Source organism: Epinephelus lanceolatus, chromosome 10 (assembly GCF_041903045.1).
Source record: "Epinephelus lanceolatus isolate andai-2023 chromosome 10, ASM4190304v1, whole genome shotgun sequence".
Lineage (NCBI taxonomy): Eukaryota > Metazoa > Chordata > Actinopteri > Perciformes > Serranidae > Epinephelus > Epinephelus lanceolatus.
Window position 1 is genome coordinate 5186262 of NC_135743.1, and position 26250 is coordinate 5212511.

Below are 26250 nucleotides of genomic sequence, written 5' to 3' on the forward strand. Positions count from 1 at the left end.
ACTATGAACGGATAAGTAACAGAAAATAAGGCATTATTGTTTCTTACACAAATTACATGAAAAAAAAAAATACATCCCTATAGTCCTACAGTGCCATTACTGGTAACACCACCATGGCTTTTTTCATCAGTGACAGATGATCTTTGTATGTTGGGAGAAAAGCAGATACACATAGATTTTAGAAACATTGCAGTCTGGTAGAAGACATGTTACAAACATTATATCAAACACATGTTCAGATTTATACCAATGTATTCAAGGATACTATTACGTGGAGAGCAGGTTTCACTGTCAGTTTACCAGCTCTGCAAGTTCCTGTTAAAGGCGGACATCAGATCATATGATAGATGATAGAGAGGTACAAATTAAAAGGGTAATATCTGGACAGACTCATGTTCAGTGATGACATTACAATCATTCACATCTAGTAGGCAGGATATTGTTAATGAAATATATTCAACTTTGTACAGATTTAAAAATATTAATATTGCTATAACATTTGTGTGCATTCAAACTCACAGAGGAGTTATTAACAAAACAGGCTCTGAAACATGAAGAGACTACAGACATGTCTCTTAGTAAAGCAGAAGGAAAAGGAATGATGATGATGATGATGATTATGATGACCTTTGTATGCAGTACAACAGGAAGTAGACACAGTGAGAACAGCAACAAGATGTACTGAAGAGGAGAACATTTTAACAAGATTAAGAGTTGGGCAGACAAGACTTAATAAAACATGGCACTTAATACTAATGTAGTTTCACATTGCCAAAAGTATTCTGGAGAAGTGGAAAAATTAAAGAGGGAAATTAGGACTTCAGTTTGACTATGTATTTGACATCAGTTTAGGAAGACTGCTCCAATATTTGAAAGAAACTGGATCGATTAAGAGACTTTATTTATTTATGCATTTATTTAATCCTTTATTTATCTTTTGGGGAGGATAAATAACTCTGATCCACACTCCAACATACTGGGTGGCGGTAATGCATCTTAACATTGCTTGCCACCCGCTATAAAAAAGAAAAACCTAAAGAAGAAGCCTGTTGTTTCTTACTGCACATGAACGCAACACAGAACTGTAGGCCCTCTGGTCTCTACTGCGACTGCGCGAATCGTGTCCCCGGAAACACCATGGTTGTTTTGGTATCCGCTAATGTAGCAGTCAGCTGTCAAAAAGGAGGTGATAAACTTTAACTAGCCAGTTTTGTGCACTGGATTAAGGACGCACGTCAGTATCGTCTTTACTATGTCCTGTCCAAGTTGATGAAACGAACCGTACTTCGAGTTACAGACAGATATTTAGTTATTTTGGGGAGTTGTGTTAGCTGGTGGTTAGCTAGCCTGTTAGCTGGCTGTCACTCTGTCAACAAGTTGTGTTCAGGATGGACTGCACGGCGCTGGAGCTCGATGCTGTCAAATTTGCCAAAACAGCTGTCACCTATGACCAGAGCGGCAAATACAACGAGGCTGTGTTTTATTATAAGGTAGGTGGCGTTACATTTTCACCTGACAGGTGTGAACAGCTGCTACCTGTCAACGTTAGCACCTAGCTCATGTTACCCAGAGGTAAACATTCACTTTCACTTGGAGAATAAACTTCAGCTCACCTCTGTGGATTGTACCAAATGTTCTGGTTAGAAAATGACAGTAACATTTCATTTATAATAAAGTTTTGAGACTGTTACTCACTGCCAGCCACAAGCTATATAACTCACTCCTCAGAAGTGGGACAAAACCTTATTTATCTATATTTCTTTACTCTTTAATCAAGCAGGGAAAATGTATCTTAAACATCAAAGTCTTGAGTGTTGAACCTTGTAATGAGCCAACCTCCCATTGATTTCATTTTTTCTCAAATAGCATTTATTTTGGAGATAAAGCCTTGAAGTTTGTCAACTCGGTCAGGCACACAAAAGTCTTCTAATATAAAATATAAAAGGAAATGTGAATGATTTTTTAATCAGAGAGATGACTTCTGTGTGGCAGAGCTGACAGCCACCCGACACAGTTGACATCATGTAACAAAAATAATACACACACATACATAAAAAAAATCCTGGCAGCAAACAGAAAACCATTTTAAACATGGATCTTCTTTTCTTGATTGATTCAGATTTTTACAGAAATCAGCTGTTACAATATCCTCTGGAGAAATCTTGTGAGACTTTGAAACCAAACCGAGCAACTTTCAAACACAATGACTGTTAAAGACCTATCGTTCTCTGTCAGTATTTACTCATTAATTACAGCTAAGGATGGGACAATATACTGAAATGTAATATTGCAATAGTAAAATGTGACAACATGTGTGAGTCAGTCAATAGTTCAAGAGATTTGAGTTAAAGATGCACAGTCTTGGATTTTTGCTGATATCGTATATGTTGATATGTAACAACTCATTTGACCAAGAACAGATACTGATATCAATATATCCACTTTTTCCCCACCTAATTTTAGTGATCATCAAGTCTCTTCTGTCTCTTCTATCATATCACATCATATTATAAATGCATACTCTTATTGTGACGGCCCACCAGCAGATGGAGACGTGAAACAGAATACTTTTCAGCGTATGTAATATTCATTCATTGTGCAAAATAAGAAAAAGGATGATAGCTGATTCTATTAGTTCATTTTAAAGCCAATATTGGCCGATATTACTGTGCATCCCTAGATTTGAGATATGTCTCCTTCATCAGTGTGGATGTCAGAGGTAAGATCTGACGGCTGTATACTGTACATGTATAAGGAGTTCTCTAAATGCTAATCAATACACTCATTTTGAAAATAAAAGTTTTATTCACACGGTTCACACGGTCATGGAAAACCTGGGAAAGTCATGGCATTTCACAGTTATGTTCCCAGGCCTGGAAAAATCATGGAATTAGTGAAAATCATTGAAAGTTTTGACGACAAATTTTGTGCGATTTAAAGGCGGAACAGTGGTGCAGTGGTTAGCATTGTCGCCTCACAGCAAGAAGGTTCCTGGTTTGAACCCAGGCTGGGGGGCCCTTCTGTGTGGAGTTTGCATGTTCTCCTTGTGTCAGCGTGGGTTTCCTCCGGGTGCTCCAGCTTCCTCCCACAGTCCAAAGACATGCAGGTTAATTGGTGACTCTAAATTGTCCGTAGGTGTGAATGTGAGTGTGGATGGTTGTCTGTCTCTATGTGTCAGCCCTGTGATAGTCTGGTGATGTATGAAAAAAAAAATGTATGAATGAATTTACCTACCATCACATTTGTGCAATGACTATCTACCACAAATGTGTATTATTTTAATGTGTTTATGTTATGATTTATCCCTGTATTTTAGCTGCACTTCTTCACAGCTTAGTCTTTTTTTATGTGATTTTCCTCATATACATAATATTTAATGAGCATTGTTGGAGGGAGCCTGAGATCTAAGAGTTTCATTGCCAATGGCTGCGTCTCTGTGCATATGAAAATATATAACTTGAAGCTGCATCTTGTTGGATTTCTCGCTGTAGGAAGCAGCCCAGGCCCTGATATATGCTGGCATGGCGGGGTCCAAACTGGAGGGGATCCAGGAGAAAGTGAATGAGTACTTGGATCGAGTTCAAGCCCTCCACAATGCTGGTAAGCTCCCCTGACCAAAAACTCAGGGGTCCACTGTTTTCATGATGCTGTTCCAAGTTTTTAATCAGAGTGATGCATGAACAGTGACTAAGAAACTGGAGGTTCAGTGTTTCGTTTAAGAGCTTAGACGTGACCCACAGTGTAACTCAAACTGGCACAGATTCTCTTAGTTTTACAGTACTTTCCTGCTGACTTAAATGTTTCCCTACATGTTTTTTTGTTTTTTATTTTTTCATAATAATGCTGTGTCACATCTACACATTTGCACATGTTCACGTCTTCCATGTGCAAATAGATTCGTTTGATATTTGCTGTAATTGTAAAGCATGCCAATGGATTTTGTCTACTCTTTGCATTGTAAAAAAAAAATCACGACAGTGGCTTTACACAAATACACAAATCATGTATGACATTGACAAGTCTCACACCTGATCATTTTCCAAAGCTCATCACTTATTTCTGTTTTAAGCCCAGTTCAGACCAAAGAACGTTCTGCAATGTTCTAAAACCTTGCTGGTTCACACCAATGGCACTAGATAAGATGGTACTTCTGTTCTGATTTACAGCTTTTCAGGTTTATTTCGTGGCTGAATATAATTTGTAGCTCCTTAAAGGTATGAATGAAGATAGTGATAGTGAGATACTGGCTACAGTTGCATTTGTAGTAGTGATGAAACAGCGAAAAACAGACACAAAAACAGCATCAGATGGACTGTATTCATAATAAATACGCCACAGTAATATAAATAATCAGCAGCAATTTATCAGTCAATGAGAATGTGTGTGTGGGCGGGTCATAAGCACATACAGCAAGCAGCTGCAGTTCACACCGCAACTTCTCTCTGCAACGTTCTCAAACAGCTTCATCTCATCATGAATCTTTGGTCTGAACTGGGCTTTAGATTATTTTTTTTTATGCTGTTTCTCCTCCTTCCAAACAAACACTGCTTTCACTGGTTTGCAGAAACACGCCCCTTTAAGTTTTTATTTGACAAACATTATAAATATGTTGACACTGCATGTTGATTTGAATACTTGCACAACCAGATTGAAAGACAAACACACAGTATTGCATCCACAAAACGTGATTTGCAAAAACACAAATGACAAACAAGACGTCATGATGACCAGCAGGAAGGTTTTTTGCCTTTACTGTGTTTCCAGCAGCTGACAGCTTGTATTATGTGACATGTTATTGTTCATCTGTTCCTGCTTTTCACCTGAAGTGAATCTAATCTGATCTAAAGTCCTGCAGGGGAGGAGTTTGTGACTAGTAATAAGTAAGGAATCGTTCAGACTGTCACTGAATGGGCCCTGAGGACACGCTTTTTTATTTGGTGTCTGACTGCTTTTTTCCATGACTCTCCTCATATTATGGGTGTATCCGTGTCTGTGTGTGTGTACGTGTTTGTGTGCACACATGGGTGTGACCGCAGATACTATGGGAGTGTCCCATTTTGTTGGATGACATTTAGTACTGTGTGCAGCTGTTTTCTGTGAGATGAAAGTCACATGTTTCTGTAACAGCAGCTCTAAAGAGAAGAGTGTAGTTGAGTTTTTTAAACTCTAATAAGCTTTTTCATAGTTATGTAATGTGTTTTAATCCATGTAGAAAAAAACATGTACAATAAATTCTAAGTCAGACTTAGGCTTAAGCTACAGCACTTTCTGTAACTGAACCAGGAGTAAGTCTGATGGCTTTATTAGATAGGACTGACCAAGAGTGAAAGTGGAGAGAGTGGGAATGACATGTAGCAAACGGCCGGGCGCTGTAATCGAAACTCAATCAATCAATCAATCAATTTTATTTATAAAGCCCAATATCACAAATCACAATTTGCCTCACAGGGCTTTACAGCATACGACATCCCTCTGTCCTTAAGACCCTCGCAGCGGATAAGGAAAAACTCCCCCCAAAAAAAACCCCTTTAACGGGGAAAAAAAACGGTAGAAACCTCAGGAAGAGCAACTGAGGAGGGATCCCTCTTCCAGGACGGACAGACGTGCAATAGATGTCGTACAGAACAGATCAGCATAATAAATTAACTGTAATGCACATGACACAATGAGAGAGAGAGAAAGAGAGAGAGAGAGAGAGAGAGATGCAGGTAATGACAGTAGCTTACAACAACATTATTGAAAGTAATAATATTATAGTTATAGTTCTGGCTACTGTGGTACAATATGTTGAAAGTATGTATTAATATCAGACAGTATACTTGTGTGACAATAGTCATATGTGTATAATAACAGTAGAAGTATGACTAATGACTAATGATGGCAGCAGCAGCAGGAGGCATCTTGCAGGACCACGGCAGCAGCACAACCACACACGTCACGCTGTCCAGGCACCGCTGCGATATGAGTTAATCTGAGAGACAGTGGAGCACAAAGGCTCCGGAGAAGAAGCCGAGTTAGTGACATCCAGAATGGCCGAGTTAGCAAGATGCAGTAATAGGATGAGAGAGAGAGAGAGAGAGAGAGAGAGAGAGAGAGAGAGAGAGAGAGAGAGAGAGAGAGAGAGGGAGAGGGAGCCTGGTGTATTATAGGGGGTCCTCCGGCAGACTAGGCCTAAGTCAGCCTAACTAGGGGCTGGTACAGGGCAAGCCTGAGCCAGCCCTAACTATAAGCTTTATCAAAGAGGAAAGTCTTAAGTCTAGTCTTAAATGTGGAGACGGTGTCTGCCTCCCGGACCGTAACAGGAAGATGATTCCACAGGAGAGGAGCCTGATAGCTGAAGGCTCTGGCTCCTGATCTGCTTTTGGAGACTTTAGGGACCACGAGTAACCCTGCGTTCTCAGAGCGCAGTGTTCTGGTGGGATAATATGGCACTATGAGCTCTCTAAGATATGACGGAGCTTGACCATTTAGAGCTTTATAAGTTAACAGTAGGATTTTAAATTCATTTCTGGATTTTACAGGGAGCCAGTGCAGAGAAGCTAAAACAGGAGAAATATGATCTTGTTTCTTAGTTCCTGTTAGTACACGTGCTGCTGCATTCTGAATTAGCTGGAGAATTTTTAAGGACTTACTAGAGCTACCTGATAATAGAGAGTTACAGTAATCTAGCCTTGAGGTAACAAAAGCGTGGACCAATTTTTCTGCATCTTTTCGGGTCAGGATAGGCCTAATTTTCGCAATATTACACAGATGAAAAAATGCAGTCCGTGAGGTTTGCTTTAAATGAGAATTAAAAGACAAATCTTGATCAAATATTACTCCGAGGTTTCTTACGGTAGTGGTAGAGGCCAGAGCAATGCCATCTAGAGAAACTATGTCATCAGATAAAGAGTCTCTGAGTTGTTTGGGGCCAAGAACAATAACTTCAGTTTTGTCTGAATTAGGGCCAGCCTAACAAAATGTACAGATACATAAAGAAGTAATCCCTCTCAGTCATCACTGACCCACTCAGTTATGTGGTGCTGTATTTATCAGCAGAGACTCTGCCGTCTGACTGGATTTTTTAATTTTCGTCTTATTTTCTGTGTTCGGGACGTTCCTGTGCACAGCACGCCGGTAAGGTCAGGACTTTAAAAAAAGGTAGTGACCAGATGTCTGACCAAAAGCAGCAGGCATCCAAGAGGAGGCTATGAAAATCACAGGTACAGCTCAGAAAAATACAAATATACCAAGGGGAAACGCAAGCGGACAAAGCTTGTTCTAAAACGAGAGAGTGAATCTGGGGTCGGCTTTCACTTTTGCTAGCAAAACTGTTTACAAACAGTAATCGAAGTAATTCCTGCATTGTATACTTTTAACTGGTGGAGACGGTCAGAGAGCTGAACATTGGATGTCTAATCATTCTTTCACTTAACCTTTGACCCCAGTCCAGAAGAGCGACCCGCTGAAGTCCCGGCAGCAGGTGGACCTGGAGCGTGCACATTTCCTGGTCACCCAGGCCTTCGAGGAAGACGAGAAGGGAAATTATGACGAAGCCATTGAGCTGTACTCTCAGGCTGTGGAGCTGTGCATTGACACGGTGGGTCTCTTTTGTCTCTGTATGTCTGTCTTTGTCATCGCTGGCAACTATCGTTCACTCCCTCACATTATCCCTGCTCGCTTCCACATTTTCTCTCCCTCTGTGTTTGCAACAGTCCAACCAGACATCGGACCAGGCGCTGCAGACCAAGCTGAAGCAGCTGGCACGTCAAGCTTTAGACAGGTAAGTGTCAGTCCTCCGGACGAGGCTGGTCCATCACATCCTCTCCATGGAAGTGTTTCAGAGGCAGCGTGTCTTTAAGCATCGAGTCTCTGTACTTTCTGTTCTGTTGTTCAGTTTTTCCTTGTTATGATTATTTTGTTCCCAATTGTTTTTTTCTGTTTTTGACAGAAAAACCTGACATGACTTTCCAGACTGAATCAAACTGACTCCTTCTTTATGTTCCATCAGGGCGGAGGGTCTCAAAGAATCCCAGTCCAGATCAACTCCAACTCAGGACAGGACGGGGCCTCCTGGAGCCAAGCCCAGCAGTGGGGCCAGCTCTGGGGGACCAGTCCGCCAGTACTTCCCTCTCGGGCCAGACTTCAGCCTCCATGACCGACCACAGCCCCAGCCGATACGAGCAGTCCAGTCCAGCGAGCCCCAGGGTCAGCGCTACACGTCTGAGGAGATCGAGGTGCTCAGGTGAGCCGACTGGTGGGATCTGTTGTTTGGTAATGCTACTTGGAATGATTTGTACAGGTCCTGGTAGACCTGGAAAACTACTTAATGCTATTTTCAAGTCAGGGAAAAGTCCTGGAAAAGGACAAGGTGTATTTGAAAAAAGATGGAACACATTTTCAGTGCCTGAATATGCGATTGTTGGAAATGTGTGACTGTTAAATGGTTTTAAATGTGACATTGAGTACAAACAATTCAGACACAACATGGCCTGATGTCTGAAATTGAACTGGACTAAGGCTTCAGGCTTCAGATTTCAGGACATGCTTTGCCCATCTTGTGGAATACTCCACTGGTGTCGTCTTAAGTGTAGATTAACCTGTTTCCACCGATAATGAGAGAATGTCCTGGAAATGTCTGAGGAAGGTGAGAGACCTGTTTGATTTAAGAAAATCGTCTTCAATCTAAAAAAAGAAAGAAAAAGATGTCGAAAAATTCATTACTTTGTTCTTGTCTGGTGACGATGTGACAGCCACTACACTCCCACAGAAAAATTCAAGTTCTTAACACCAAAGTCTGAAATAGTTTCTTTTTTCACATCATCAGCCACCGTGCTGACTAAAATCAGCTGTTTGCTGCTCTGTTGCACTCATCATTTTTTCCATCTTTATTTTCAGGAGTACATCTACAATCAATGGCATAGCCTACGTGCCCTTCATGAGTGTGGACCTGAGGGAGCGATTTGCCTTTCCTGTCCCTTTCTCGTGAGTTTACTTTCTGTTACTTTATTTCAGTTTGTTAGAGTCAGCAGCACAGTGTCAAAGCTAATAAATCAATATAATAAATGTGAGGATTTACAGTAAGCTGTCACACAAGCCGGTTAAAGATCTGCTTTACATTTTGAATTTCACAGACTTGTTTATCCTGGACAAACACAAGCAGCACTGAAAGGAAAATGTTTGTACAATCGTCCTCTTAATCTGTGTTCGCACTTTTTTAAATGCCTTTGCGCTGGCGATAGCTGTGGCCAGAGGCCTTATTTTTCGGGTTGTCTGTCCATACGTGCATCCGTACGACCGTCCCATCCTTGTGAGCACGACATCACAAGAACTCCTGAGGGGAATTTCTTCAAATTTGGCACAAATGTCCACTTGGACTCAACAATGAACTGATTACTTTTTGGTCAAAGGTCAAGGACACTGTAGTCTCGCTCACCAGACCTTTCTCAAGAAAAGAACGGTCTGGCTGCGCCGACTCTCACTTTAAGATTGGAGGAAAAAACGCCCCGGCTTTTTTTATTTCTTTCAACCGATCACAATCGTTCTGGGCGGTGCCACAGCAACAGTGCGCTTGCAAAAATATTGCCGGGGGGAAACAGGTTTTGGTGTAACACGCCCACAAAAATATCGCCTACAGGACGCGAACTATGGCAGAAAAATGGCTACATCCCCGCAAGATCAAACACTGCAAAAGTTAGTAAAGGACGTTTGTCGACTATGACAACCGGAGGTGGTAGGGCGGGACTTCAGCAGCTGGCTCGTTCCGCCCAATGAGAGGCTGATCTATGCAGCGAACTTCCGCCCACTCAGACTAAGGACACTGTGACCCTGTCTGCCTCATTCTCGTAAATGCGATATCTCAAGAATGCCTTGAGGGAATTTCTCTACATTTGTCACAAACATTCTCTTGGACTCAGTGAATAATGAACTGATTAAAGTTTAATGGTCATATGTCAAAGGTCAAGTCTATGTGACCTCATCTGTCTCATTTTTGTGAACGCGATATCTCAAGAATACCTTGAGGGAATTTCTTCTAATTTGGCACAAACGTTCACTTGGACTGTTAGTACTGACTGGATTTCGGTGGACTTCAGTTAAGGTCAATGTTGGTGAAGATTTTCAGTCATCCAGGTCATGGTAATTTTAAGTGCTGTATCGTAAGGAACTGGACTAAACAATTTGGGAAGAATGCCCTTCAACTGGTGCGTCCAGATGCCTACGATATAGCACTTGAGGTCAAGCTAAATGTGACCTTGCATCTGTTTCATTAATGTCTCAAGAACACTTCAAAGGAATTCCTTTAAATTTGACACAAATGTCCACTTGGACTGAAGAATAAACAGATTTTTGCGTCGGCCACCGTAGTAAGAAGCCCAACTGCAACTGATTTGTAACGTGAAACTGCTTTATTCAGTGTTTCTAGCAGTGTAAATCACCTGTTCCATTTGTTTTGGAGAGGAAGAGACCTCTGCAGATAATGCGGCTCCCTGTAAAGACCTCCTGAACACTGAAGGAATTCTAACAAGGAGAAGTTGACTGAAATGAGGCCATTGCTCTGTCTGTTGTTACTGTTTTGAGTAAGAGGCCCTTTGCGATGGAAAATGGCATATTATACATTTAAAACCCGCTCAATTTGGGTTTTATCTGAAGAATTTCAGGCTTAGTGTTCCTTGCCTTACATTCACAGCTCTTTACCAGACTTACTCATGTCAGAAAGTCAATGGACAAAGGTAGTTTATAAGCAGACTTCACGAGAAGAACACAGGATAAAATGGCACTGTTTTTAACATAGTTGTTTTTTTTATTTCCTTGGCCTCATGTGGCTCCAACATGATGAACTGGGGGCCTCAATCAGCTGTTGTAGATACAGCTGACATGGTCACAGTATAGAGACAGGATGTAGAAGGATATTTTGGAGATATTAATAGCTGTTTGTTAACTTTTTGCTTCACTCGGCATGAAGGAGAAGAGGAATTGCGTTGGCTTTGCCATGACTGTGATGGTTGGTAAACTGAATACTTGTTAGTGCAAAATATGAATGATCTGCATCTTCAAACCAAAACATTTGGAAGATTTTATATTCAGTTTGGTGTGATGGACAAACAGAGAATGGATGTCTTGCTGTGACGGATCTGAACAGTTTTTAACAGTTTTGTTCTTGTTCCTCGCACCAGGGACAAAACAGGGAAACTGGCACTGTCTCCCAAACAGAAAGCCATCTTCTCCCGCTGGGTCCGGCCAGACGAGATCTGCAATAACCCCACCATGATCATGTCTGTGTCCAGCTTCAGCATCAAACAGGTCAGACTGACAGCTGGAGTCAGTGGATCCAGATTAAATATGAACCTTCTTTAATTGTACTGTTTGTCAAACCTTTGCTTGCACACTCTCTCTTTTCATATTTGATCATAATATTTTGCTTTGCACTTGTAGAGAGCAACTTTTTTAGGCTTTAAAATTTCCATTTTTAATATATAATGTTTCTCTGGCTTTGTTCACGATGTTACAAGTGTAAGAAACACGCTTACAGAAAATTATGAAATATTGGAGAAATATTAGGGTTTCATGGAAATTAAAACAATCCTTCTTGGCGAAGTAAACAGTCAAATAAATCTTAAAAGTAGGTTTTTTCAGCTTCAAACCTCAATTTAGCAAAATCTGTGACACCATGTAACGTGCTGGAACTACATTAATACAACACAGAATCAACATTTGGTTGCATGAAAGTAAAAATTAGTGGGGATGTTAGTTTTTGAAAATTAAAGATTCTTCATTCAGTACAAACTTCTGCCTAATCTGGTGAAAAATAAGTAATTGGTGAGGCTCAGAATATGATCACAAAACTGATGAATTTGGCTCTTAGGGCCAAAGTTCAAAATTCGTTCATAATTAAAAACATATTTTGAGTAGAGCTGTAGGACTGTGCAGGGTCCCATGAGTTAGATAGAAGTTTTTGCATGATTTTTTAAATTTATTTTTTATTTTTTAATAAAATCCATGATGTGAAATGGAAAAAAGTTCTGAATTCTGGGCGAGTTGTCATGAAGTGACCCCGTTCTGTATTTACTGGATGTTCTAGCTTGTTTAAAATCATCCAGCAGAGGGCGCAGCGTTCCCACAGATCAGGACCTTCATGGTAGACATGTCCGAATAACCTTTGGCAGGGATACAGAGAATAAACCTTCAGCCCTCGCACAGTTTGTCAAACTTGTTTTGTGTGTTTTGTATGCAGTTATATGTAGGAATGCTGTTTATACAACTGCAGCTTTATTACTGATACACACTTATTAAAAAGGTAAATTTGACTTTTATAATTAATGTGATCCTCTCTCCTTTTGTCCAGACGGTGGTGTCTGACTGTTCGTTTGTGGCGTCGCTGGCCATCAGTGCGGCCTATGAGAGACGCTACAACAAGAAACTCATTACCAGGTACTGTATGTGTATAGCTTCTATATGTTGACTGTACTTCTACTCCATCTCAGAATAAAGAAGGGTGATCAGTTGTAACTCAGAGCGCCAACACACCAGTTGGTTTCATTTTAACTGCTCTAAAAGAAGAGCGTGGCAGTTGAAAGGTGCTGTCGCTCCTCTACTCTGAGAGTTCTACTGGTCCGTGTCTGCAGACCACCAATAATAATATCATTAACATTTGGAGTTAAGTGAACTATATAATTCTGTTCATGTTATATTTTATGAATGATCACGGAAAATTTATTACGGGTTCTTGAAAAGTGAAAAAGTTTTGAAATGTTGTCCATAAAAATGTGTGTGAACCCTGCTGATCATCTAGACAGCCTGATTAGAACTGAGTGCATTGTACATTTACATAATTCCCTGCATCATCATTTGGGACCTTGAGTGCCTTACATTGAATATTCAACAAAAGCCAACATTGTCCACCAGTGTCATCGAAGCTGCACTGCACATGTGCTGCATTTATCCATTGCAGCTTCTAAACCTTTTAAATAAAGGCGAACAGGGGCTTAGCATATGTACATAAAAAATCATGGACAAGAATCAACCTTCAGACTTTAAATGAGTTTGTGTGTGTGTGTGTGTGTGTGTTATAGCGTCATCTACCCTCAGAACAGACGAGGAGAACCAGAGTATAACCCGTGTGGGAAGTACATGGTCAAGCTTCACATTAACGGAGTTCCCAGGAAGGTAAAAAATAAATGACCACAGCCTGCTGATCTGGTGAAGCAAATCACTGAAGGGGCAGCACAAGACATACAGCACATTAAAATGCACTTTCTGCACACACATTTATACGTCAAAAGGCACCAGTAGTGTGCTGGTTTGAAAATATTCTTCCTGTCCTGTTTGTGAAGGTGATCATAGACGACTACCTGCCAGTGGATCGTAACGGAGAGCTGCTATGCTCCTACTCCAGCAACAGGAATGAGCTGTGGGTCTCCCTGATAGAGAAGGCCTACATGAAGGTGATGGGAGGCTACGACTTCCCTGGCTCCAACTCGGTGAGTGGAGGCGGACAAAGCTGCTGTGGTGAAACTGCTCATGAATATGTTCAAAGTGAAAGTTTGGAGCAACTGAGAATGAGGAGCAAAAGCATCTGTGTTATGGCTTTAAAGATTAAAATAATGTTTTTAACAATCTTTTATTCAGAGAATCACTCCTTTATCTCCTCATGTTGAAATAAACAGATTTGGTATGTCTGGAAGTTTGTAATAAAACACATCTAATGATCTTTTTCAGGTCCTGAAAGTTTTTGAAAGTTTCACAAAATATGCAAAGAATTTTTCCAAAATATTGGCGGCCATTTTGCCACACCACCCCCAGTAGGCACCAAACTGAATACAGACTGATGTCTGAAGTCTGATGAAATATGTCAGAATTTTTATGCCTCCATCCGTCCCATTCTCGTGAATGTGACATCTGTAAAACACCTTGATGGAATGTTTTCAAATTTGGCACAAATGTCAACTTGGACTCAACAAAGAACTGATTAGATTTTGGGTGTCAGAGATCACAGTGGCCTTGTTTGTCTTATACTTGTGAACACATTATCTCAAGAATAACTTAAGGGATTTTTTTTTTTCAAATTTGGCACAAACGTTAACTTGGACTCAATGATGAACTCATTAGATTTAGATGGTCAAAGGTCAAGATCCCTGTGACCTTGCATTCGTTGTATTCTTGTGAATGTGACATCTGTAAAACACCTTGAGGGATTTTTTTCAAATTTGGCACAAATGTCAACTTGGACTTAACAAAGAACTGATTAGATTTTGGGTGTCAGAGATCACAGTGGCCTTGTTTGTCTTATACTTGTGAACACATTATCTCAAGAACAACTTAAGGGATTTTTTTTTTTTTTTCAAATTTGGCACAAACATTAACTTGGACTCAACAATAAACTGATTAGATATTGGTCGTCAATGGTTACCGTGACCTTTTCTGTCTCATTCTTGTGAATGCATTATCTCAAGAATATTTTAAGGGAATTTTTTTTTTTTCTTTCAAATTTGGTACAAATGTTTACTTGGACTCGACAATGAACTCCTTATATTTAGGTGGTCAAAGGTCAAGGTCTCTGTGATCTTGCATCCTTCTCGTTCTTGTGAGCGTGACCTCTGTAAAAACACCTCGAAGGAATTTTCCTCAAATTTGGCACAAACGTCCACTCGGACTTAACGATGAACTAATTAGAATGTTTTTGGCCATAACCGAAGAATTCATTTGCTAATTATGACAAAATTGTGTGTCTAAAAGGATCAAATGACGAAGTGATGACATTTTATATCCAAAAGGTCGAAGGTTAACTGCATTGTGACATCATAATGTCCTGCAAATAAACTTTTCTTGCTATTATTCAGCGTCATATCTCAGGAACAGAAGGGAAGACATTTGGTCAGATACTGAATTGGTGACACTAATCTTTTAACTGTGCTGATTGTATAGATCCTCTGTGTGTGAAGCATCCATGTTTTCATACATAGATATAAACTGTAGGAGAAACATGACTGGTTTGCGGAGGCGTACAACCACTGGGCAATAATTCTAGTTTATACTTGGTCTGTGTTACAGAACATTGATCTGCACGCGCTCACCGGCTGGATCCCCGAGCGCATCGCTATGCACTCAGACAATCAGTCGTTCAGCAAGGACGACACTTTCCGTATGCTCTTCCAGAGGTCAGCCTTCTTTCTCTCTTACTGCATCTGTCTGTCTCATGTCTCTGGGTTTCTTTTCCTCCTCACATCTGACTTCATCTCTGTTTTTCTTCTCCCTCTCTTTCTGCTTCTCTCTCACTGTTGCCAGGTTTCACAGGGGTGACGTCCTCATTACCACGGCAACGGGGGTGATGACAGAGGAAGAAGGGGAGAGATGGGGCTTAGTCCCAACACACGCCTATGCTGTTCTTGACATCAGGGAACATAAGGTCAGCGTAATTAACGTAGCATTAGCGTGTCGTAATGCGCTCTTATATTTATCATCAGAGGGAACATGAGGTTTAATGATGCATTTTGAACATGCTGATCCCTTTGCGTAACGGAAGTCCTGAACATTATGGATATTAGCACAGAATTCATTTCACTGAATTGAAATCATCCATCTCCTGCATCTGTAGTAGCAGCCATGATGTCTGTGGGTGTGTTGTTCTTGTAGGGAATGCGTTTCCTGCAGCTGAAGAATCCGTGGAGTCATCTGCGGTGGAAGGGACGTTACAGCGAGCGGGATGAGAAGAACTGGACACCTGACCTCCTCAAGTACCTCAACTTTGACCCCAAAACAGCACAGAAGTTTGACAATGGTATTCACTTTATTTTCCAAAACACAACACCTACAATATGGGCAGAAAAGTTAGTTAGTTCCTACTGTGAAATATTTCATTATGTGTTGTTCGTTGTAACTACTGGTTATCACATCCACATCCAAAGGTGGAGTATCAATTGAATCACAAACAAAGATTACAAACTGGCACAGAGAAAAGCAGGGGGGCTCTATCAAATACAAATCATACCTATGTTTTCCTCCGTTTGCTCTCCAGGTGTTTTCTGGATCGCATGGGAGGACCTTTGTCAGTACTATGATGTCATCTACCTGAGCTGGAACCCTGCCCTGTTCAAAGACTCCTCCTGTATTCACAGGTGAGTGGTTGTTTGCCTAATTTTGTTAACACTGAGACGAGAATTGGTAGTGTACAGCTCATGGTTTGTGTTAAGCTAACATTAACTCACTTTCATGGTCATCCTACTAGGCAAGCTGCAAGATATAGCTGAAGAAATTGTAGCGTCAACTACTTTATAATGTTTTACCAACTGTAATTAGGCCCAACGATTCACAGCAGAGCTTTAAATTGAAAAAGAAAAATCTGTTGTTTCATGCAGACTCTATGAACATGGACATCCTGGTGAGAAACATGAACTCGTTACCAAGGTTGGAACTGAAATAACAAATGCATGTAGGCTAACAGCCACGACAGTGAAACCAAACGGTTGTCACATTAAGAATGTTCTTTTCGCACTCAACCTCCTGTCCGCTCAGATTTATCACATAAATCAAAATAGAGTGCTCCAGGGACGACAGTTTTCTGTAGGCCAACGGGGAATTTAGCGTCACCCTGGTTCCTTCATCAAAAGCCAGTAGGATTGTCAATTGGATTTTGGATCATTGCAAAAAAAAAAAAGCTCTGTGGCAAACAAGCGTTTAAAAAATAAACACCACCTTAATGATTTTGGAAGTGTAAATACAGTCACCAGAATTAAAAAGCTAACGTTAGGCTATAAGCGAATTACACTATGGTCACATGACTTAACATCGCCACCACAAGGAGGCTGTTAAGCTGTGTTCGGCGCGATAATGTTCTCTAGTCTTGTTTAGCCACTTGTTAGCAACTGCCTTTTTCACACTTTTAGAAGCTTTAAAATTTACAGTGGGGTATTTACTGATGTATTTTATGCCGTAGAACAAAACATTAAAGTCTCTTCAGCTTGTGTTAACCACAGACCTTATTTCATACATCTAACCAAAAACACATTGACTTCATTGATGAAATCAGGAGTGCAAAAATGCTAACTCATTCAGGTTTTAAGTCTCATTCCTGGGGCGCTCTCTAAGTATGAGTAAATGAAAATAATTGTTAAATTTATGCAAGATAGGCATATTGTTTGTTTTCGTGAACGGTTGATTATTGTGCCAGTATTTGAAATGTTGCTGCCACAAGGAGTTGTGGGATGGCATTATCTCCTTTGGTACAGGAAGGTTCAGTGTATCCTTTGCTAAAGGAGAAAAGAAAGGAAGCACTGAAGCTCCTTTCCTTAGCAGTCAGAGAATTGGACCAGCTCTTGTCGTGACTGCCACTTGGATACTTCGGGGTCATTTCACTCAGTTAGGAACCTTCCTAAGAAAAATAACACTATTCAACTGCAGCCTCAGACTGAAGTGTGTGTGTGTCCTCCCGTCTGCAGTAGCTGGGATGGGAAGCAAGGTCCAGTGAAGGACGTCTACAGTCTGGCCAACAACCCACAGTACAAGCTGGAGGTCCAGTGTCCAACAGGGGGAGCAGCTGTGTGGGTGCTGCTCACCAGACACATCACTGACAAGGTAGAGACACAGAGCTGGGAGATACTGACAGGATACGCCTGTATCTTAGTCAGAGCTCAGTGTTATGATGTAATATTGTGAGGCTGCACTTGTATCTAATAACTGTTTTCTGTTTGTTAATGCAGGACGATTTTGCACAGAACAGAGAGTTTATCACTCTCGTCGTTTACAAGACAGATGGGAAGAAAGTCTACTACCCAGGTGAGGTTTGATGAATGACTTAGAGGACGCGTTCTGTCTGTGGCACTGAGCTGTGAGATTTATACTGCAGAGGAGTGGCAGCAGGAGTTTGAAGGCAGCACTCTGTCACTTCTTTATTTCTGCCCCACAGTCACCCACAACAAGGTCAGACACCTGTAAGGAAGATTAGTCCATCACACACCCCAGACTTCTCTGATACAACTCTGTTCACAAAGAAATAGTTCATCCTCAGTGATGTGAATACGTTTTCATTGAGCGAGTGCGCATACCTAGCAACATCACTGCGCCCTAAAATAGAAATCCAAATAAACTGTTTACTCCCAGGTAAAAGAGACTCTGGAATTTAAACTGTTAAAAAAGGTTTACTGTAACTGTCAGCTCTGCTAACCTCTGGTTAGTCACTGTTTGAACACTTCCTCCACAGCGGATCCCCCTCCTTACATCGACGGCATCCGTATCAACAGCCCACACTACCTGACCAAGATGAGGCTGACCAGCGCAGGGACACACACCTTCACACTGGTGGTTTCCCAGTATGAGAAACAGAACACCATCAACTACACACTGCGGGTGAGAAAGAACTTTTTCTATACATCTCCAGGTTCACAGATCAACAACAAAAAAAGTTTTTTGAAATGAGGTACATGTATATACAGTATGTGAACAACTTTTATATTTATACTTATTTAACCCAACAAAGAATACCTGAATACCAGCAATCAGAGGAAGTACCTGTTATTGGCTGCACCTCCAGAAACCCTGGCTGATTACAATTTGGTGGTCAAAGGTCAAGGTCACTGTGATCTTGCGTTTGTCTCATCCTTGTGAACGTGACGTCTCAAGAAAACCTGAAGGGATTTTTTTCAAATTTGATGAAGATATCCACTTAGACTTAACAATGAGTTGTTTAGAATTTGGTGGTCAAAGGTCAAGGTCATTGTGGCCTTGCATTTGTCTCATTTTTTGAATGCAATATCTCATGAATTCCTGGTAGGAGTTATCTTCAAATAACTCCTACCATAACCTTCCATGTGGACACAAGAATGAACTGATTAGAATTAGCATAGTGTTCAAAGGTCAAGGTCACTGTGACCTTTCCTGATTTCTGATTATTGACATTTTTAAGAGACACAATCTTTCGGGGGAGAACTGCAGTGCATCTAAGAATTGATCCCCCCCCCCTCACTTCTACAGGGAGCATGTCTGCTATGTTTTTGTCAAATTTGCATATTACAGGATTGCAGTTGAGAGAAGCGACTGCTCCCCACCTCTCCTCTCCTTCAGTGTGTGTGTGTGTGTGTGTGTGTGTGTTAGTAAGTGTGTGTGTGTGTGTGTGTGACCCAAATATATTTTTTTGTCATTTATATTTCATGGACTCCTCTTGCTAACTGCAGTGAGGACTGTGGTGAAGTGTTTATGCAGAAATCACCCTCTAAAAAATCTGAACACATGTCTGCTGTTATTTACATGTATGGTGATGTAGTGTGTGTGTGTGTGTGTGTGTGTGTGTGTGTGTGTGTGTGTGTAACAGCATTATATCTCCTGTAACCACTGCAAGCTCTGTCTCTGCCTCTCCACCAAGCCAACGCTCTCTTCTCCCCTCAGATCAGCGTCTCTCTTTGAAAATCGTCCCGGGGATGATAATCGTCTTTTTCGCTGAGTTTCCACCAGAGATCAAAGCAGGAAACACAATGTCTTTACTGATGTGTCTTTCACCAGAGCAGCGTCGATATGAAAGATCCATTCTGTGTGCATAGTCATGAATAAATTAACAGAGAGATCCACCGTTAAGAAACATGTCACACTTTGTCTTACAAAGTTGCCCATAACAAAGAGGCGATATTTTTTTTGTTCTTTGTTTCTGAAGTTCTTCCCACATTGGCTGTTCATGTTTATATTTCTCTGTGACTGTCGGGTTGGTACAACTCGCTCTCTGACCCTTTGGAATTGTACCAAACATCTGTTTATCTAAAACAGCAGGTTGTGTTTGTCTCCGTAGGTGTACTCTGGATGCAAATTCACCTTCTCCAAGATCCCAAATCCCTTCACTCAAACCAAAAGGGTATGTTATTCACACACCTACGTACCTGTGCATAGGCACAGCATGATGTGTTTTCTTGTCAGTCACTGGATACATTTACGTGCACACTAATATTCCACTATTATTCTGAATTTCATGCAGGTTATTTAAACAACATAGTCCATTTGGATTTTACGAATTAGGCCTTTCTGTGAATATAGCATTGTCTTTTAAAGACACGTGGGATATGCTGATATTAGTTGGGTTTTAATGGCATTCTCTGGACATGTTTACAGCACGTTTAGAATATGTAGGGCTGCCCCCGACTAAGAATTTTCCGAGTCGACCAATAGTCGTCATTTAGGTCCATTAGTGGACTATTTACCCACATGTTTACAATATTAATTGAATTATTGAATTAAAAATTTTGGTGGTTTGAGCTGAAGGTGTGAGAAAGAATAGAATCAGTAACATTGTTAACACTGTGCTACATTACAGAGAAATACAAAACCGTACTAATGAACCTTCATTAATATAGGCCTATATTTTATCTCCAAGTGCACGTCACACACTGAGCGAGCCGCCTGTTAATGACGCTGTGGGCTAATGGGCATGTAGCTACTTCCATGTTTCAGATGATACGTCATGTTTGTAGTCGACCAATGAAGATGAGTTTACATATCACCTTGGGTTCGTCCTTCACCTTCTCAAAATGATCCCACACTTTGGATTTCCTGCCCGACATGTTATTAACTAGCCTGTGGAATAACTGCAGGTACCAGCCCTGGAAATTAACCTGACTCCTGTCTGACTGCTGAGCGTGGACACTTCCTGTGTCTGTCCTTTCAAAGTAAAGTCACACATGCTCCAGATCCAGAGTTTCACGTTTTTTTGTTTTGTTTTTTCTTCTGCGAGTAAGCGACCAATGAAATCTTGCCAACTAATGACCTTTCTACTCGACTAATGTTTGGGGTTTTTACTGCAGTTTGCGACACGCGGCCTCTTGCCTGTTTACAGTTGGCTCTGTGCATTGTCATGGATACATTGTACACAAACCAACTCGCTGACAGTTTGAAGGCTGTGGGGTAGAGATGCATGCCCAAAAGAAAAGCCCACATTTTTGGACGGAAGGAGAAATACACCTAATTTTAAACATCATGAAAGACTTGGGTATCAACAGGTTTTGGATACGAACAAATAACACAACAGCGACCTTTTCAAGAAAGATGGAGGCTGCGTTCACACAGTCCAACTTTGAAATTATTATATTTTGATGTAAAAATGCAAAATGACATGGGATTTTGACAAGATAAACAACGTGCTAGGACACAGTATGAAGAGTATGCATGGCTGCATGTAAATGGGAATATTAGTGGAATATTCACTGTCATTAGAAATAGATGAGGGCAAATCCAGAATGTTTTGTACATGTAAGTGTAGTCGTGTTTGAGTCTTTGCATGTGTCTTCAGATCAACGGCCAGTGGAAGGGCCCCAGTGCTGGAGGTTGTGGGAACTATAAGGATTCATACAAACACAACCCCATCTATCAGATCAACCTGGAGCGAGCAGGACCGCTGCTCGTCGAGCTCCGAGGATCCAGGTCAGGTCTTTACATCTGAGTCACTGAAATATTTCAGTGATCTAAATTCTAGGTTTCTGGGTTTCTTTTTCAAAATTATGTTTTGGGCTTTTTGCCGGTCATGACAGCATGAAATACGCCCCAATTTCTGGGTTTCTAAATGCTGTTTCAGTAATGTCAAGTCAACAAAATGATCCTGGCTAACACCACAAAATTTGGTCATAATTTTAGTTGAAGATAGTTTTTACAAATTATCTGTATTGTTTGTATCAGAATGGCAACATTTATACTGATATTGTTGCATTCTCTCTTTGCCATTTAACTGGATATAAAACAGATCAATAATGTTGATCTGTTTTATATCAACATTATTGATCTGTTTTATATCCAGCTAAAACAGATCAATAATGTTGATATAAAACAGATCAACATTATTGCATGCTTTGCCATTTAGCTGGATATAAAACAGATCAATAATGTTGTAAATACATGCAAATATATGTCTTGTGTTCCTCCAGGTGCCGTTTAGTTTCACTTCAGTTTTACTGAATCTGTCCGACTTACGTAACGACTCATTAACAGGATGACTCAGTGATTTCAGTGTGTTTAATTCTCAGTCTGTCCTTTGACATGACAAATATTCTAAACATGTCTCTGCATCACAGCGGCAGGATCAAGATATTTCTGAGACTGATGTATTTACAGTATTTGTCATATAGAATCTGAAATACTGTGTCACTGTTTTTAATGTGTAGCACAGAGCTCCTTTCATTCTCCAGGATAATGCCCCAACAATACTGGATCTCTGATGTTGATATAAATATCTTAAAGATGAAACAGCTGATGTTTTTGATGTTTCTGATGATATGTATGCTGAGGGACATTTTTCAACCTTGGTCCCCAACAGGGGGTCCTCAGAGTTACTGCAGGGAGGCTGCTGGATTATTGTTGAATTATTTAATTTTAGTTTTAGTTATTTATTCATTTCAACATTTAAAATATATCTGAAAATACACATTAAAATGAATCCAACATATTGTTAGCAAAGATAAATTGGACTATTCTTTAAAAAAAAAGTGCTACACATGCACAAGTGAAAATATATAAATAAAAAACAGAGAAAAAGTTTTAAAAATGAGAGTTGTAATTTTACATCTCTTTCTAATGCTGCCTCACCAAAGTTTTTACCGATAACAGAACTGTGTGACCGCAGCCTGACTGTCTTCAGTGTGTGTTATTTAATGTCTCTGCTGCTCTGTCTGTGTGTCTGCAGGCAGTACAGTGTCGGCTTTGAGATGGTGACCGTGTCGACGGTGGGGGATCCAGGCCCGGCTGCCTTCCAGAAAAAGAGCAGTGGAGATTACAGGTAAAGAGCTGAGCAGGTGCTGACCACAGATCAGCAGTGAACAGCTCACAGGTAGCCTCGAAACAGAAAGCTCTTTTAATGTGGAACATACGTGTCGACAGTCTGTTCGTTTACATCATTACAGAACGGCAATGTGAAATTAATTTTGTATGGACACGCTAATGTTTCGACAAATAAAGAAAGTCTTTGTCAGTAATTTGATTCGTAACAAGTCATAACAGATTTGCATGCTTGAAGAGAAACAAATATGAGGGTATTTATATTTTTAAACCCAGTAATTTACATTATTATGTGCTTCATTATTATGAACTTCTTAGTAGGTGTCCATTAACAGTCAGAATTGAGTATTCACCCAGACCATGGTATAACGCCCCCTAAATCCTGCACACTGGACCTTTAATTTTATTTTGAAACCTGCAGTGCTTCCATTTGTGTCTGGCGGACAGTCCTCTGTCCTGCCTCTGAAGGTACATCACCACATTTCTTGGTGCATTATAGCCACCAACTGTATATCAAAGACCTGCATGCACGTTGTGCGACTAGAGCAAAAGATAAAAACCAAAGTGAGGCCAGTATCACTGTGACAGAGTTCAAAAGAAACAGAGGGTTGATTTAAAAAGTGGCAGCGAACAAACAGAAATAACCAAGAGTCACATGATGACCGGCACAATATTAAGGTCGCATGATTATTCCTGATGTGAGAGTTAACGGGGAATTAGTTTGTTGCAGTGAACAAAGAACTTCAACAACAAGTCAAGTATGTCTTTATATTTCTAATATCTTACACAGTGTGACAGTGAACTTTACAGACACACATCAGCAACTCAAGAAGTCAAGAAGACAAGAACTGTTATTGTGAGCACAAATCAGCATGTTGAGGACGTCACATAGATGGACCAAGTGTCTCTGAAGATAACATGTCTTTATATACACACCGTCAGCTCTTCTTCATGGTATAATTTTAGATTTAGTGAAAGAAACTGAAGTTTGAATCGAGGGAGGTATAAACTCCAGTCTGAATCAGGTTGTCTCCTCCTCTCAACTAATTTCTGCAGAAGCTGAATCTCTCTGTCTCTTTCCAGATGTGGCTTCTGCTACATGGAGGTGGAGCACGTCCCAGCAGGCATCTACAACGTCATCCCCACCACCTTCTTGCCCAAACAGGAAGGACCCTTCTTCCTGGACTTTGCCAGCACCTTGCCCATCAAGGTCTCTCAGCTCCAATGAAGATGGAGCTGGAGAGAGGACCGGGCAGGGAGACTGGGAGAGAGTGTCACTGGAACTGTACTTTGGATGTGATGAGGTACCAATGAAACACAAAGGCGCCCAGAATGTGTCACAGCGTCTCCCCAGCTCCTCTCACTGAGACCTTTGCTGAGGACAGACTGTGACCAAACCACACAGTTCAGTGAAGGAATAATTTATTAGTAAGGAATCAGCAGGAGGAACCTCAGTGTGGAATAAAACCCGTCAACAGTTGAGATGTTTTGGGACAAAATAAAATATGCTTACATCAGAAATTACACAGTGATAGTGACAGAGAGCAGTCGTACTTCCATTTGCCATAAGAAGATCGACACAGAATCTATGGAGCAGCGGTGTCGTTGCTCTGATCAGACTGTTAAATCTGTTGGATCTCATGAGATAACAGTGATCATGTGACCACTTCCTGGACTCGACAGGATGAGGAGAAGTAATGGGCTTGAAATGATCACCAGCCAAGGCTGCATGAGAGCAGCAAAGTCTTTTCAGGTTCTGTTTTGCTGCAGTGAGCACCTCAACAGTCCACAAATGCGTTCTGAGTTTTTGATCCTGGGTGGATTTTTTTAAGTTAAGGCATATGTCATTTTTCAGTAAGTTCCTTAGAGAGCTAGGAGAGCATCTGTCCTCACTCTTTCATGGCTCGGGACCTGTGATTACAGTGGTACAGTATCTATATTCTGCAGTGAGCAGCGATGTCTCAGACAACAGTGTTCTTCCAACTTTGTGGCAACCAGCTCCATAAAGAAATAAAGACTTCACTGATGCTCATGGGGTCAATGGGAGTAAAGGCCTTTGCACACCAAGTCCGTATTTTTCGTAGGCTTTTAAAATTTGTCGTCTGATAAAAATGGTTACGCGCAGAAACCTGCACATTGAATTAGTCCATTGTGTTTCATTGTTCTCTCTCTCTTGCTGCAGATCCTTAAAAAGTCTAAAGCCCAGTTCAGACCAAAGATTTGCGACAAGATGAAACTGCTTTAGAACGTTGCAGAGAAAAGATGCAGCGGTGTGAACTGGCCGTCTGAGCTCGACTGAAGCCGGCTGATGGTGACACCTGCAACTCAGATGGACAAATTGTGGGCGGCTGGTTTTAGAACGTAAAGCTCATCGCCTGCTTCTACAGCCGATCGGCTTGTAGTGAAGTCCACTGGTCCGGTGTCGGGATGGTGGGTCACTGCTGCTGCTGGCTGTATGTGCTTATGCTTATTTTGATGTATTGATTATGAATACAGTCCATCTGATGCTGGTTTTGTTTCTGTTTTTCATTGTTTCATCACTACTACAAATGCAGCTGTAGCCAGTATCTCACTGTCACTATCCTCATTCAGATTTTAAGAAGCTACAAATTATATTCAGCCACAAAATAAGTCTGAAAAGCTGCAAATCAGAACAGAAGTACAGAGAGTTGTTGACTAGAGATGATACACCGTCTCATCTAGTTGCATTGGTGTGAACCAGCAGGTTTTCAGAATGCTGCAGAACAACACGTTGCAAGTAGTTTATTGTTTCATCTCATCTCGTCGTGAATCTTTGGTCTGAACTGGGCTTTAGGGAGCATTGAATTCGGGCCGTAGAAGGCCGTAATTGGTGTAAAATCTCTTAAATCAATATTTCAAAAGTCTTCAGAATGCTCGGACATGGGAAGTAGGATTTTATGAGTATTCTGACGTTGCATTGTAAAATGTCAAAATAGTTTTTCTTAAACAATATACAGAATTCCTCTTGCAGTAACATCACACTGATCAGAATAGTGGAACAAACGACACATATTTTGTTTCTGCTCAGAGCAGAGGATCCACTCTCTGTCCATGTCTTGCATTTCGCACTGCAGCTACCTGAGTTATGAAATGACACTGTGCACTAGGGCTGGCAATCACCAGAGGATCTACGATACGATAGTATTAAGATACTTAAGTCATATTATTGGGATGTTAAATATGTTGAGATATGCTGAGTATTTTGATAAAATATATTGTGGTTATCACCTTTTTTCAACTGTAAATTTTGTCCCCAAAAGAAAACTTTGTCAACTGTGTTCTCTGATAAGTCTGTTTCTGTTCATCTCACTTCAGCTGTTTTTTTTGCAGCGGCAAAATGTATCTAGAAGACTGAAAAAGCAACTGATTATATTATTCCAATAGGCTACTTAAAGTTAAATTTGTATTTGAAATTTTAATAATTTATATTATAAAAAATCGTGTGACGATACGATATTGCCACACAAAAATATTGCGATACATTGTTGTACCAAATTTTCCCGACCCCTACCGTGC

General features: G+C 40.7%; 1 protein-coding gene across 1 annotated transcript; it reads left to right on the top strand.

The window, feature by feature from the left end:
• Positions 1-1128: 1128 nt before the first annotated feature.
• capn7 (calpain 7) lies at positions 1129-25221 on the top strand. Its single transcript, XM_033639974.2, has 21 exons — positions 1129-1490; positions 3492-3600; positions 7428-7579; positions 7695-7762; positions 7991-8224; positions 8878-8964; positions 11154-11280; positions 12323-12408; positions 13050-13143; positions 13311-13457; positions 15028-15134; positions 15262-15382; positions 15610-15754; positions 15992-16091; positions 17412-17547; positions 17673-17748; positions 18173-18318; positions 19748-19810; positions 21239-21369; positions 22622-22714; positions 23797-25221. Exons 1-21 carry the CDS (start codon positions 1389-1391, stop codon positions 23939-23941), a joined length of 2469 nt encoding a protein of 822 aa, XP_033495865.1. The 5' UTR covers positions 1129-1388; the 3' UTR covers positions 23942-25221.
• The last annotated feature ends 1029 nt before the right edge of the window (positions 25222-26250 follow it).

Excerpts from the sequence above, each read along its gene's own strand:
- capn7 (XM_033639974.2), top strand. The coding sequence starts at position 1,389 with ATGGACTGCACGGCGCTGGAGCTCGATGCTGTCAAATTTGCCAAAACA. Across the intron at positions 7,763-7,990 it reads GCACGTCAAGCTTTAGACAG|GGCGGAGGGTCTCAAAGAAT; the intron begins GTAAGTGTCAGT and ends ATGTTCCATCAG. Across the intron at positions 13,144-13,310 it reads TTAACGGAGTTCCCAGGAAG|GTGATCATAGACGACTACCT; the intron begins GTAAAAAATAAA and ends CTGTTTGTGAAG.